General features: G+C 46.5%; 1 protein-coding gene across 3 annotated transcripts in view; it reads left to right on the top strand.

Annotated features, from left to right (window-relative positions):
• Positions 1 to 13731, top strand: part of LRBA (LPS responsive beige-like anchor protein) — a 3444508-nt gene that overhangs the window by 1411847 nt on the left and 2018930 nt on the right. For all 3 annotated transcript variants that reach the window (XM_069631262.1, XM_069631261.1, XM_069631263.1), the window contains exon 31: positions 7439 to 7572. In XM_069631262.1, coding sequence (XP_069487363.1) covers positions 7439 to 7572 — 134 coding nt within the window. The remainder of the gene's footprint in view (positions 1 to 7438; positions 7573 to 13731) is intronic.

Here is a 13731-nt window from a genome sequence, read left to right as displayed (position 1 = left end):
TAATGCTCAGGACATAATTGATCCTGGGTGTTGAGACCATTGACCTTCCCTCATGCATGCGTGACTCTTTAGAGGCTGAGATCTGTCTGAGGAGGTGCTTAAGATGATGCTGGCTGCAGGTAGGCCTTCCACCAGGTCCTTTATGTGTGCAGGTGGAGAGGATTTGAGGTGTGGTGTAGGGACAGAGGGGTGGACCCGGTCTCATGTCCTACTTCCACTGTGATGGAATTCCTTCTGTCATTTGCCTTTTACCAGGACTACAGATAGGCACATTCAAGGACTATTTGGTGGCCTTCTCTCTGTTTAAGTGGTCACTTGATCATGGGTCTTTTTTTTCGATCCCGGTGATGGCTTTCTTTCTGAAGAGCCTTGTAAATGGGTTTCCCCCAACACCTTTTGTGGTTCCGGCCTGGGACCTGAATTTTGTTATTTACATTTTCGATGGCAGGTTCATTTGAGCCCTTGCATTCTACATCCATTAGACTGCTCACTCTGAAAATTGCCATGTTGGCGGCCATTACATGCACGGCACGCACGGTGGCACACAAGGAAACTCCAATCACTTTGTTGTAAACCATTATTCTTGACATTTTTCCGAGAGAATGTCTATATGAATATCCCTCAGATGTTTTTGTCTAAAGTGGTCTCAGAATTCCACATATCACTGAATGTGGAGCTGCCAGTGTTTTATCCACCACCTCATCTATTCAAAGAGGAGGAGAGACTCCGCAGGCTCAACCCTAATAGAGCATTGAGCTTTTGTGTGGCTAGAACAGTAGCTTTCAAAGGGGACTGAGTTTTGTTGTTTTTTTACAGACTATAATGGGGCTATCCGTGGCTAAAGAAACAATATCCCACTGGATAGTGCTTTGTAGTAAGCTTTGTACTAAGCGGGTAAGAAAGTGCCTTCAGGCATTAGAGCATACTCTACTAGGGGTGTGGCGACTTCCTCTGCGCTGCAAAGGGACGTGCCTGTGAGGGTGATTTGCTAGGCCTTGACTTGGTCATCTCTCCACACGTTTGGGAAGCATTACAACCTGGATGTGGCCCATCGGGCAGGGTCGCCTGGTTTGGTGTTGCAGAGCTTTTTGGTCTAAGCTTTCATCGTGCCACCTATTGCTGCACTACTTTGGGAGTCTATCGAGAGGAGGAATCGGCGGGAGAATTAAATCCATTGAAGGAGAAATTACTTACCAGTAATGTTCTTTCTATGGATTCTTCTCTCGAAGATTACTCATCGTCCTCCCAGCATACCTCGCTATAAAAGTGTCTAGTTGGCAATGCTCTTGGAACTCCTTTTCTTTTGTGGGAGGACTCTTAGAGGATAGTCCAACACTTTGCAGCATATAGATTAGTCATTGTTGAACTGTTGGCCGTTAGGCCTTCAGTCTTTGATGCCTGTTATTAACTTTAAAAAAAGTTTCTTTTGGAAATTGTGCAAGTAGAATTCTCCCCGTCAGTTATGGATTGCGTCTCTCGGCTGCTGAGCATGAGGGGAAGGGGGGGAAGAGGTGCGAAACTGAAGTATGGGGGTGTAATGATGTGCATGTATCGCTGACATCTCTTCCTGACTCGAGGGGTGCTGCGGTTGTTGCATGCGGAGGTCGAGAGATGATGCTGAGCCACACCATGCCCCCTGTAATGCTGTATGGGATATCTATCAAAATGAGGAATCTGCAGGAGAAAAATCCACAGAAAGAACATTATGGTTAAGTCATTTCTCCTTTTGAGGATGATTCAGGCATATGACAAGGCTGTGTCCTTTCTCTTGTAGGTAAACCAACTAGAATTACTTTTCTCAACCCCAATTTTGGCAATAGACCTGGGTGGCTGCTTCTTTATGCACATAATGCGCAAAAGGTCAATGGCATGTACACCATATGTATGGAAGATGTTTAAGTTTAGTCATGGAAAAACTCATGTAATGACATTAAGTACTGTACCCAACTCATACACCCAACTTGTAGCTTTTAGTTAAAGGTGAATCAATAGAACGTTTTTAGACATTTGATTCACTGGGTGTACGTTATTTGATTCACTGGGTGTACGCTTTTCAGAAAAACTAAACTGGCCAAGAGCATATATGGAAACTAAGGAAACTTGTGTGTCAGACCAGTAGAGGTATTCATATATTTTTCAATACATATGCGGGATGACTGATTAAACCAGTGTAAATGGCTTGTTGGGCTTTACAGGTCATCTAGCCGTAGGATAAAATATGTTCTCTCATACCACCTTTGAGCTCCATCTCGAAAGAAATGTTCATACATTTCATGCTCAATTGAAAACCCTGCTCTTCAAATGAATTTGTAGGTTTGAACCATGAAGGAAGCAGTTGAAGGGTCTCAAACATCCATGTATGTCCCGTCTTTCACGTGTGTCTTCATCGTGTTTGTGTTGGCGCCCTGATGCCTGCAGGTTCCCGGCACGGTATGAATAAATAAAGTAAAAATAAATAAAAGGAAGGAGCATCTTCAAACGCTGCACGAAGTGTGGATTAAGAAACATATTCGTAGAAGAGAGACATAAATGCTTATTCTGCCTGCATCTGGACCACGAGGGATGCGAGTTATGCCATGGGTTCTCAAAGAAAACCAAGAAAGACGGCTGCAGCAAGCTCGCAGCGTGGCTCAAATCGAGCAAGGCCCCTGACTCTGCCTCTGGGCAGGGTCATGCCTCATCCAGAGCCAGCCGGCCAGTCCGATGAGCAAACTCCCTCAAGGAGGAGGTTGAGATCCTTTGAGGACGCCTGCTCGTGGGGTTCAAGAGAAGGCCAAGCTCCACAACACTACTTCCGCTGGGTTCCTGCTGATGTGGGTCGCAAGGCGGTCAGAGCGCGATCACCATTAGACTTAAGGGAAAGTCCTTAACCCATTCCAAACTCCATTCATCAGCGGACAAACCGATGAGGGAGAAGTCGGGGAGGACCGGTCAAAATTAACTAAGACCTCTCAGCCTTCCAAGTCAACCGATTTGACGATGGCCCTGTCGACGAGAACCTCGGCGAACACATAGTCGACAAAAGCGACTACGTCTACCACAACAGCATCGAAGGAGATGTGACCTGGAGCTATGGTACAAGCTGGGACCTATTCTAGACTTCCTGCCCAAGGATAAGAAGGTTGAGGCACTAGAACTGTTTCAAAAGGGGGAAGTGGCTTCGTACCAGCCATCACAGTGGCGGTGGACAACGCAGACAGAGGATTCCACCAGATGGGGAACAGCACGTCCTTCGTCGACAAGGGTGGTTGAAAGCAACAAACTTCAGCCAGGACGACGTTCAGGCTAAGGTGCTAGATATGCCGTTCGATGGTGAAAACCTCTTTGGCAAGGCTGTAAACGAACCTTTACAAGCCATAAGAACCGACATGGAGACGGCACACTCCCTGTGAAGCCTGCAACCATGTCGGCTGTCGTCCTTTGGTTCGTCCAGAGGAGAGCCCTGCAGATTCTCCAAGGGATATACGACCCCATACCAAAAGCCTTCACGCTGCTCCATTCAAGAGGCATTACAGGGATCGCTCTCAAGGCAGAGGACAGAGTCGGCACTGCCACAGGGTCGGACCCCTACCCCCAAGCAAGCCTGAACCGGCCGTGGGCCCGGGCCCGCACTTATGCACCTCTGTGGGGAGCTGGCTGGCGAAGTTAGTCAGTGCATAGAAGAACATCACCACAGACAGGTGGGTGCTGGTTGCTCTCAAACAGGGGCACCCCTTGGAGTGAGTTCCAACGCAGGTGCCCTCGTATTCCACCGGTGCCTCGACAAAAACAACACAGCCCACAGCTTCTGCGAGAGGTGTGCCATGTTACAGAAGGGGGTGATAGAACCCCCTCCCCAGCAAATCCGGGGCTGCGTAGTATATTTCAGATACTTTCTGGTTCAAAAGAAAAACGGGTTGGAGGCCAATTCTGGATCTGCATCATCTCAACAAGTACTTAAAGTCCCAGATGTTTTGGACGGTCACATTAAAACACATACTCAGCCAGCTTGAGGAAGGGGATTTTTTGACGACGTTTGATCTGCAGGACGCCCCATTCACAGGAAACACTGAAAAGTCCTATGATTCGTGGCTCCGGGTCAGCACTAGCAGTTCAAGGCTCTGCTCTTCGGCCTGAAATCGGCTCTTTACAAAGTGCTTCGCCCCGTTGGCAGTGCATCTTCGTCTGCAAGGCATCCACGTATAACCCTACATGGACGATTGGCATGTGCAATTCCGCTCGCACGCTCTGGTGCGCAAGCACACATTGAGGACCGTACGTCTGCTGACTGAGTTGGGTTTCTCCATAAACTATCCAATGTCCTGCTTGACGCTGTTTCTGGGTGCACGGCTCAACACAGTGAGATGTCTGGTGTCCCCCTCAGAGAAGAGGGTGGTGGCCATACAGGGGAAGTACAGCGCTTGTCCTCAGCACGGACAGCAACGGTGCAGACCATCAAGTCCTCCTGCATCAGCCTCGTCCACCTCTGTAGACTTCAGATGCGACCTCTCTAGGAGTTCCTGGATGCAAAGTGGATGCAAGTATCGGGGACCTTTGCGGACAAGACTTCCCTCAACAAGGAGTTCCATCAGGGGATACAGTGATGGGGTGCACTTCCTTACCTCGTCCAGGGGACCCTGTTACAAGTTTCTCCTTACCAGGAGACAGTCGCCACGGACGCCTTTATGGGAGGCTGGGGAACCCACACCGGACAATTGCAAGCCAGAAGACTCTGGCAACTGGAAGTAAAGGGCCTCCACATCAACATCCTGGAACTTCGAGCTGTATTCTTGGCCCTCAAGTCTTTCCTGTTGTCATTGAGGGGCAAAGTGGTGAGGATCTTCACAGACAACACCACCACCATGTTCTACATCCGGAAGCAAGAAGGGACCCGCTCGCCAGCCCTCTCCAAGGAGGCCCAGGATCTGAGGCCCTGGGTCATTCGTTAGGACAAGTTCCTCGTCTCTTTCCACCTGGTGGGTATCAAGAACACCACTGCAGACTCGCTCTGCAGGGAACTGCGTCCCTGGCACGAGTGGGAGCTTAGCCAGGACCAGGTGGACCGTCTGTTCGACAAATGGGGCCAACCCCAGATCGATCACTTCGCAATGGCGAATTTCATGTGCCAGACGTTCGCCAGCAAGTTCCCTCAGCCGAGAAGCATGGGGGGGAGGGGAACGTGTTCTCGTTACCGTGGGAGGGACTGTTCCTGTATGCTTTTCCTCCGTTTCCAGTCATACTAGGTGTGATCAACACACTGAAACAGTGCCACTGCAGGAGGATGCTCGTCGCCCCAGCATGGCAGCGACAAATATGGTACCCAGACCTGCTGCGTCTGTCAGTGGCCCGTCCATCAGGCTGCCACTGCACCCGGACGACCTCACCATAGGAGGAGGGGTGGTTCTGCACCACGACCCAGAGTTGCTGAGACTGAAGTCATGACTCCTGCAGCCCTAAAATTTGGAGGTTATGCTTTACCTGCAGAATATAAGGACATCCTGGCCACAGCCAGAGCATAGTCAACGTTGAAGTGCTACAGTCATAGATGGAAGCTCTTCTCGGTAGATTACCCCTCTGCGTATCACACCCCAGCAAATTCTTCCATACTTGCTTTCCTTGGCCAGGGCTGGACTGGCTCACGCCTCCATCAAGGTGCATCTGACGGAACTGTGGGAAATTACCGAGTTGAAAAGTCCGACCACGCATATATATATGTGGGGGAGACCCCCCCACCTTACACCTATACATTTTTATAAACTTTACCCCCAACCCCTACATATACATATGCAAATAAATGGGGGTCAGACTTTTTGTGGTAGGACTTTTCTACTTAGGTAATTTCGCCCTAACCCCATCTCACCGCCATATCCCATTACACAAGGTCTCCAGGTACACCTTCTCTGTGGTCACAAAGGGCTCTTCAGGACTTTTCTGCTGGTGAAGGCTCCTGACCCGGCTTGGGCGCTCAATATAGTCCTTACTAAGCTCATTGAGCGCCCTGAGACTATTCATCAAGCCCCGCCAAGTTTCTCTCGTGAAAGACGGCCCACCTTGGCCAGGCGGGTTGGGGAGATCCAGGCCCTGTCTTGCAAGCAACCGTACTCGTCTTTCCACGCTTCAAGGGTGGTACTGCGTACACACCCCACCTTTATGCCGAAGGTATCGTCGGAATTCCACCTCAACAAACCTTTGATGTTACCGGTCTTCTTCCCAAATCCGTCGTCGCCAGCACAGAGGGCCTTTCATTCGCTGGACGTTGCTTATGCCTTAAAGCTCTATGTGGCACATACCAACGCTTTTTGGAAGACTGCTCAGTTGTTCATCAACTTTGGACCTGTAAATCACAAAAAGGCCTTGTCGAAGGCTTCCAACCCCAGGTGGCTCTTCGGCTGCATCATGCACAGTCATCGACTGGCTAGCAGGCTGCTGCCAGGCCGGCCGGGAGCCCACTCCACCAGAGCCATTGCAGCAAAGACAGCGTTTCTCTTTGGTGTACCCCGGCTCCACATCTACAGGGCTGATTCGTGGAGGTCTATGCACACCTTCACAAGGTTCTACTGCGTCGACAGGGATTCCAGGAAGGAGAGTCTGCCAAGTGGTGCTATGCAACCTGTTTGTTTTAGGTGAGTCTGGTTCCAGAGATGAGTGTTTATTGCTTCTGTTGAGCCTTGCCACATCCCGTGGTTGTGTATATGTACTGCTGTGCAATTGTTATTCATGAGCATGTGAATCCATGCCAGACCCCATGCTGGAGAAGGCTTAAGTTACTTACCTGTAACTATTGTTTTCCAGCATGGGTCTGGCATGGATTCACATGCAAAGCCCTTCTCCTTTCCCTCTGTAGCTCTTCTTGGTTCATACTGCCACTTTACATGCTTACCAAATGTGAAGGTGGCCACCAGGGGTGGAGCTTGGAGAGAGGACTGTCACTGAATGAGGCAGTATGACCCAGAACACAGTGATTGGTTTGGACGAGAAATACAGTTTTAAAGTGAAAGTGAAACCGGTTTTTCTTTTACAGAGAATTCCCAGCCTGACGACTGGGAAAATTCATGAGCACGTGAATGCAGGCCATACCCATGCTGGAGAACAGTAGTCACAGGTAAGTAACTTAAACATTCTTTCAAGCAGTTAGTTGTTGTGCCATACATTGTCCACAAATATTTTATTTCCCCATTATAAACATATTTGATTTAAAAAGTTGTGCACTTTTGGGCATTCATATTGCACTGGGTAAGGCAAGGTAAGCTTTATCTAACCTGCAAGGGATATTACATAAGGTAATTGTAACATATTTTACTTAGAAAACGATGAAATGGCATGCTATAGAGAACATTTATTGTTTTCTTTTTAATTTTGATGCATAACAAATGCGTCTTGAAACACAATTTCTTGGCTATGTTTCCATTAACATTAATAATGTTTGATGTTATTTAAATGTTCATGTATCCGTTTGTAGGAGTGTCATTGTAGCACCAAAGAAATCAACAGTTAATCTGCCACCTGCTACTGTGAGTGCGGCTCAACATTCGGTTAGTGTGGTTTCATCAGTTGACACAGCACAGACCCCAAATTTGGATGGGGAATCTCCAGGTATGTAACTCTAACTATCTATCAGATAAAGTAAATGGGTATACAAGGTAAATTAATGTGAGCAATTGTATAGCTCTAGCAATGCTGCACAGAGACCAAACATGAACTATTTTGTATTTATAAAAATGTGTCTACGCCCGAAATAAGAGAGTCTGATTTACTTGCACATGTGGAGACTTTAATAAGGAAAATTGAAAGCCTTGTTCTTGTAAGGTATCCATCCCTGTGCAGTGTATACAGGAAAGTGTAAAACTGCTGAGCAAAGACCTCTGTTAGAGATTTGTCTGCTGATGCCTTCCACCAAATATTCGGACATTGCTTGATATGACCAGAACTAAGTGGCGATGGTTGAATTTTCTAAGTGATACATAGTTACGTTACTGATTTGGCGTGGGTGAGCAATTCAACAGAGCTCAAACCCGACAATGGGTCAAACTAGTACATGCCATAGCTCAATATTTGGGTCATATCTGATTAGGAAACATGGGATTTACAAGCGCAGATGAAATAGTGCAAAATACCAGATCACCATCAGCGCATATGAGCATTTCCTTAAAGCAAACTGTGAAGTATGCAGAAATGAGGTAAGTCGAAGACAGCTTTGCTCCAACTGTAGTAAGTGGATCTCTACAAATGCCCCTCGCCACTGCTAGCCAGAGCTTCACAGAGGACCAGAATATATGCACATCAAACATTCCATTACATCACAATAGGCTTGCCTGAGTAGTAGCTGAGAAATGGAAAGTAAATAAACATGTTTGAAAGATACAAGCTGTCAAGGGTAAACATGTTGATAAGGAGGCTATAAGCCTGGTACATGTAATGAATGGAAAACATGTTGATGAAGAAACAGTTGGCCTGACTCCATTATTTGTATATGCATTACTCACCGTAATTCTATTTATGCGTTTTGTATCTGCTTAGATTCACATGCTATGCATAGGCCGACATCTAGTGGAAGTCGCAGAGTATTACATGTTTTAATTTCGAAACCCGAAAAGGGACGTCGACCATGAGTGCCAGTAATACTATCCCTAGTGTGACGTCTCCTGTACCCATGGTCCTTCACGTGTCTAGGCTCCTCAGATTGTTTTCTTTCTAACATGAGGTAGCGTGAAGTGTAGCGTGAGTACAGATGTAATAAAGCATATAAGAGTAGATGAAGCCAGAAAACATCTATGCACCTCTACTTCACAGGGGACAAAGGGTGGGCACATGTGAATCTAAACAGATACAAGTATCAAAAATAAGATTATGGTGAGCAGTGTATCCCTTCTGAGGCATGTAGATCTGCTTAGATCACATCATATGCATAGACTAGCGAGCAGTGTCTGGAGGAGGCGGTGGGTTTTGCAGAAGATACAGCAGCAAATAGATGTTTTAGCACTGCTTGTCCCACCTATGTATCTGCTTTAGAATGTGTGTCAATGCACTAATGATGAGTAAAAGTATATATGGAACTCCATGTATCTGCTTTGCAAATGGCGTCCAGAGGGACCTTTGCAATGAAAGCCATAGTAGCTCCAGGGGTACAGGTGTGAAAGGCAGAGTCTTGTTTGATAGGGAGTAGCAGAGCTGTATGCATTTCACTAGCCATTTGGAGATGGCGTTTTTTGAAACGTGTTCACCTTCCCTGCCGGGTGCTATGGAGACAAACAGTTGGTGTGTTTTTCTTAGCGGTTTTGTCTTGTTTACGCAGTAACAAACAACCCTCCTTACATCGAGTGTATGGCGATTCTTCTCAGCTGAGTTTGAAGGATTTTCAAAGAAAGCGAGTAGTTCAATGAATTAGTTAACATGGAACTTGGATATAAACTTAGGTGAAAACGTAGGGTTTGTTTGTAGTACCTGAAAAGCTGTTTTGTATGTTAGGTGTTTAAGGCTGGATTTGCGCATAGGCTCGAAGGGAAGACCTATGAGCTTTGAGATTACCACATTGAGATTCCACCCTGGAGGCTGTTTGGAAATTGAGGTAAATTCTCTGTACTCCCTCCATGAAAGCCTTAACAGGGACTTTCCACCAGGAAACCCTGTTTAGTGAAGTGGTGTATGCGGATAGAGCCGCTAGGTGAACCTTGATGGAGTTGAATATTAGGCCAGAGTCTAGTAAGTGGAGCATGTAGTGATGCGTGATGGAGTACATTCAATAGGGTTTACATTTTTTGACTGGCACCATATTACAAATCTTTTTAATTTGTTAAAATAGGTGTCTGGTGTTAGGTTTACGTGCCTCGTTGAGGATTTCCATACACCTTTTAGTGTTTTTTGTTTTTGTTTTAACCATATAACTTTTTATTGCCATTTTCACAGTTTTCCAATACAACATAGCCCCCGCCCCCAAGAGTCCAGACCTCCTATTTGCATTCCATACAATTTTCTTTTGCCTCCTAGCCTCCTACAAGTGCATTGCCTGGTTTATATTCCACCAAGCCTAGCAGTCTCATCCTCCTCGGGCACCAGATCGCCCTTGCCACTTTTTGAAGAAACTTCAGAGTCCGGGACTAGTCCTCCAGAAAGCCTTGATGATCCCCTTGCAACAAGTAAGTAGCCCATTCTAGTCCTGCAAAGTCCCAAACTTTTCCCAGCCAGTCGTGCTCAGTCAGAAGATCCTTTAATTTCCATTTTTGCGCCAACCCCGCCATCATCAGAATCACATATATTTTGCTCTCCGCTCTGCAGGGCAGCTCATGCAAATGTCCCCCTATCCTCAAGAAGAACAGCCCACTGTTGCCCCCTTCCTTCAGACCCAGTCCTTCTTCCAAGGCTTCTCATATTACCCTCCAATAGTCCTGGATTAACGGGCAGTCCCACCAGATATGGTTCCAGGTTCCTACCATTCCACATTTTCTCCAGCACAAATTGGATACTGAGGGGTAGAATTTGATTTATTTGTCTGGGATTAGGTGCCATTGTAGCATGAATTTAACCCATATTTCCTGGATCTGTAATGATCTTGCTGTCTTGGGAATATTGACCCACAATTGCTTCCATTCTCTCTCAATCTCTTGGCCCATACCCCCTTGCCAGGATGCCATATATCTCTGTTCCCCTGATTCCTCACCCTGTTTGATGAGCTTATAAAGTGCCCCCACTAGATGTTTATCTCCAGATTCTGACACTAGATATTTCTCCAAGGGGTTAAGCAGCAAGTCGCTACCTCCCTCATGGACGGCTGTGTTAACCAGTGCCTTATTTGGAAGTATCTAAACCTCTGTCTCTTCCACTCCAAAGTCCTCGTTACATTGGGGGAATGTTTTAATAACCGGACCAACAAACATATCCCTGATCGTTTGGCAGCCTGCTTACCCGCCACACCCCAAATCCCCTATCTCCACAACCAGGGGTAAACCATGGATTGCCTCATCCCAGGAGTCCCCTCCCACCGTCAGTATCCTACTGAGGTTCATCTTTTCTGGTCTATCCCCGCCTTGGTTTCCAGAGTACCTCCTCTTGGTTGTTCCCTGTTACAGCTTTGTCCATTGCCCTCCACAACTTTACCCGTTCATCTTTCTGCCAGTCCCTCACTATCCTTATCTGCGTTGCCATAAAGTATGCTTTAAGTTCCGGTTCCCCCAGTCCTCGCTCTGTTTCTGGCCATCATCATAACCCTTTTAGCTATCCTTGGTCTTTTGTTGTTCCAAACAAATATCTCTGTATATTTTTGAATTGTCTGGAAAAAGGACGCAGGAACCTGGATGGGGAGGGTCATAAAGTAATACAACAATCGTGGCTTAATAACCATCTTTATAACATTGATCCTACCCATGCAGGTTATTGTTAGTGGGCCCCAGTTGACCAGTTTGTTCTTCAATATTGAAAGCCAGTTGGCTCTATAGAACTCATTCATGGTTCTGGTTAGCTTTACTCCTAAATAGGTTATGGATTTCTCCACCCATTTGTACGAAGGTGTGGCTTTGAGCCCTTCCTCAATCTCCCTCGGGATTGTGAGATTAAAGATTTCTGATTTTTGGGGGTTTATTTTCAGGCCAGCTACCCTCCCGAACCATAAGATCTCGCTCTCCATTGCCCTAAGAGAGCCCTCCGGATTCATTAACATAAACAGTATGTCATCTACGAAAACCGCTGTCTTGTGACCTTTCCCCCAAATGGTATCCCTTCTATCTCCCCATTTGCTCTTATTGCCACCAGGAGTTGTTCCAAGTAGATTGCATAGAGCAAGGGGGAAAGAGTACCCCTCTGGACCTTAATGGGCCCGGATAACTGCCCATTTATTGCCAATCTCAAGGATGGGTTCTGGTAGTTGGCTTTGACCCTATTTAGAAATATTTCCCCATAGACCTTTTGCTTCGTTACCATGAACAGGAACCTTCACTCCACCTTATAGAAGGCCTTTTCAGCATCTAAAACCACTAAAATCGCTGTAGTTTTCTTTTTGTTGGCCTTTTCTATAACATTAGCTATTCTCCTCATAGTATAACTCGTCTGACGGTCCCTGATGAACCCTGACTGGTCTGAGCCAATTATATTTGGTAGGGTCTGGTCTAGGTGGTTCGCCAGGACCTTGTAAAAATCTTCACATCTACATTGATTAGGGCTATCGGCCCATAGGAACCACATGGGGTCAGGTCTTTGCCTTCTTTTGGGAGTAGGACCACTTTAGCCTCTTCCGTAGTTGCTGTAATTTTTCCCTTTTTACACATATCATTGAGAAGAGGGACCAGATATGGGATCAGTTTCCCTGAAGGCCCTACATGATTCTGCACTGAACCCATTCGGGTCAGGGGATTTATTAGTGGGTAGGGCCATGATGACCCTTTGCACCTCATACAATGTGATTTCTCCTTCTAATGCTTCCCTTTCCCGGTCAGAAATTTGAGCAATTTCTCTTGCTCCTATGTTAGCTTGTTGAGATTGTTCACTAGGATTTGCAGAGCTGTATAACTCAGTGTAAAATCTAAAACCACTCCTGGGTAAAGTCTTTGGTGTCTGTGCTAATTACCCACCCGACAATCCCTCCCTTTATTTTTCGAAACATTTTGGCCTTCTCTTCCTTCCTTCTCAGCATTCTGGCCAAAGGCCTATCAGATTTATTGGCCTTGATGTAATATTTTTGTTTTAGGAACATTAATGATTTCTCTGCTGCTGTTGTCTGTATAACCTCTAATTAACCTTTTATAGCTCTATACTCCTTTCGTATTTTCCCACTCCTTCCCACTCCCTTTTGAACATTATTGTATTTAGCTTTTCCTCCAGGTCTCTTTCTAGCGATCTTAGTTCCTTGACCCTGTTGGCTTTTATTGCAATGAATTTCCCTCTAATTGCAGCCTTAAAGGCGTCCCACCTCATTTGCTCTGTTGTGTCCTCAAAGAAGGATGTAATCCTGTGATACAAATGGGCATGGGAGAAGAATGTGAACCCTTCCCTATCCCTCCATATGTCCGCTAAGGCTAGCCGCTGCACTTTCTCTATTAATTCTTTCGATGGTTTCCCTTGGATCCCCTTGGTTTTCATGGATCTGTCCTTTTCTGGGTCCCAGGCAAAGTTGAAGTCCCCTGTTGGAACCATAGGGCCGTTTGTGAATTTTTCTAGTCTGACCAGAGCACGTTGAATGAAGGCGCCTTGTCCCGTGCTGGGAGCATACAGAGTTGCTATTGTGTAGCCTCCACACCCCCCCTTTTAAATTTAAATCTAGATATCTCTCCTGGGTGTCCCTGTCTGTCTCAGTCACTATAAGGTCTGGATTTGTCTGTATTGTTATCAACACTCTCGCCTTCTTGTTCTTTTCTGTGGACTGAATAATTTGGGAGAAGCTGTGTAATCTCAACCGATCCCTGTCCCAGGTCTGTACCTGGGTTTCTTGTAATGTTATTATGTCGGGTCCCTCCCTACGTATGTACCTTTCCAGTTTTTTCCTCTTCAGTGGAGAGTTTAGCCCCTTTATATTCAGAGAGATGATGCCTAAGTTATTGAGGCTATCCATTTTTGAAGGCGTGTTAAGCTTTCCTGTACCTCCTCTATCTTTCATGGTTGGACTCCCTCTCCCTTCCCCTACCCTTCCCTTCCCCTTTCTCCTCCCCTCACCCTGATTGAGCGGGCTCATCCGGCCTCTAGCCCCACCCCCCCTGAATCTCCTCCTCAGGAATTGAGCCCCTCAGCCTACACCTCAGCAGGTTCACCCCAACCCATTCTGGATTCCTA

Source organism: Ambystoma mexicanum, chromosome 6q, assembly GCF_040938575.1.
Source record: "Ambystoma mexicanum isolate Mex_15411 chromosome 6q, UKY_AmexF1_1, whole genome shotgun sequence".
NCBI classification, from domain to species: domain Eukaryota; kingdom Metazoa; phylum Chordata; class Amphibia; order Caudata; family Ambystomatidae; genus Ambystoma; species Ambystoma mexicanum.
Note: the sequence above shows the minus strand (reverse complement) of the source record. Positions and strands in the feature narration are given on the sequence as shown.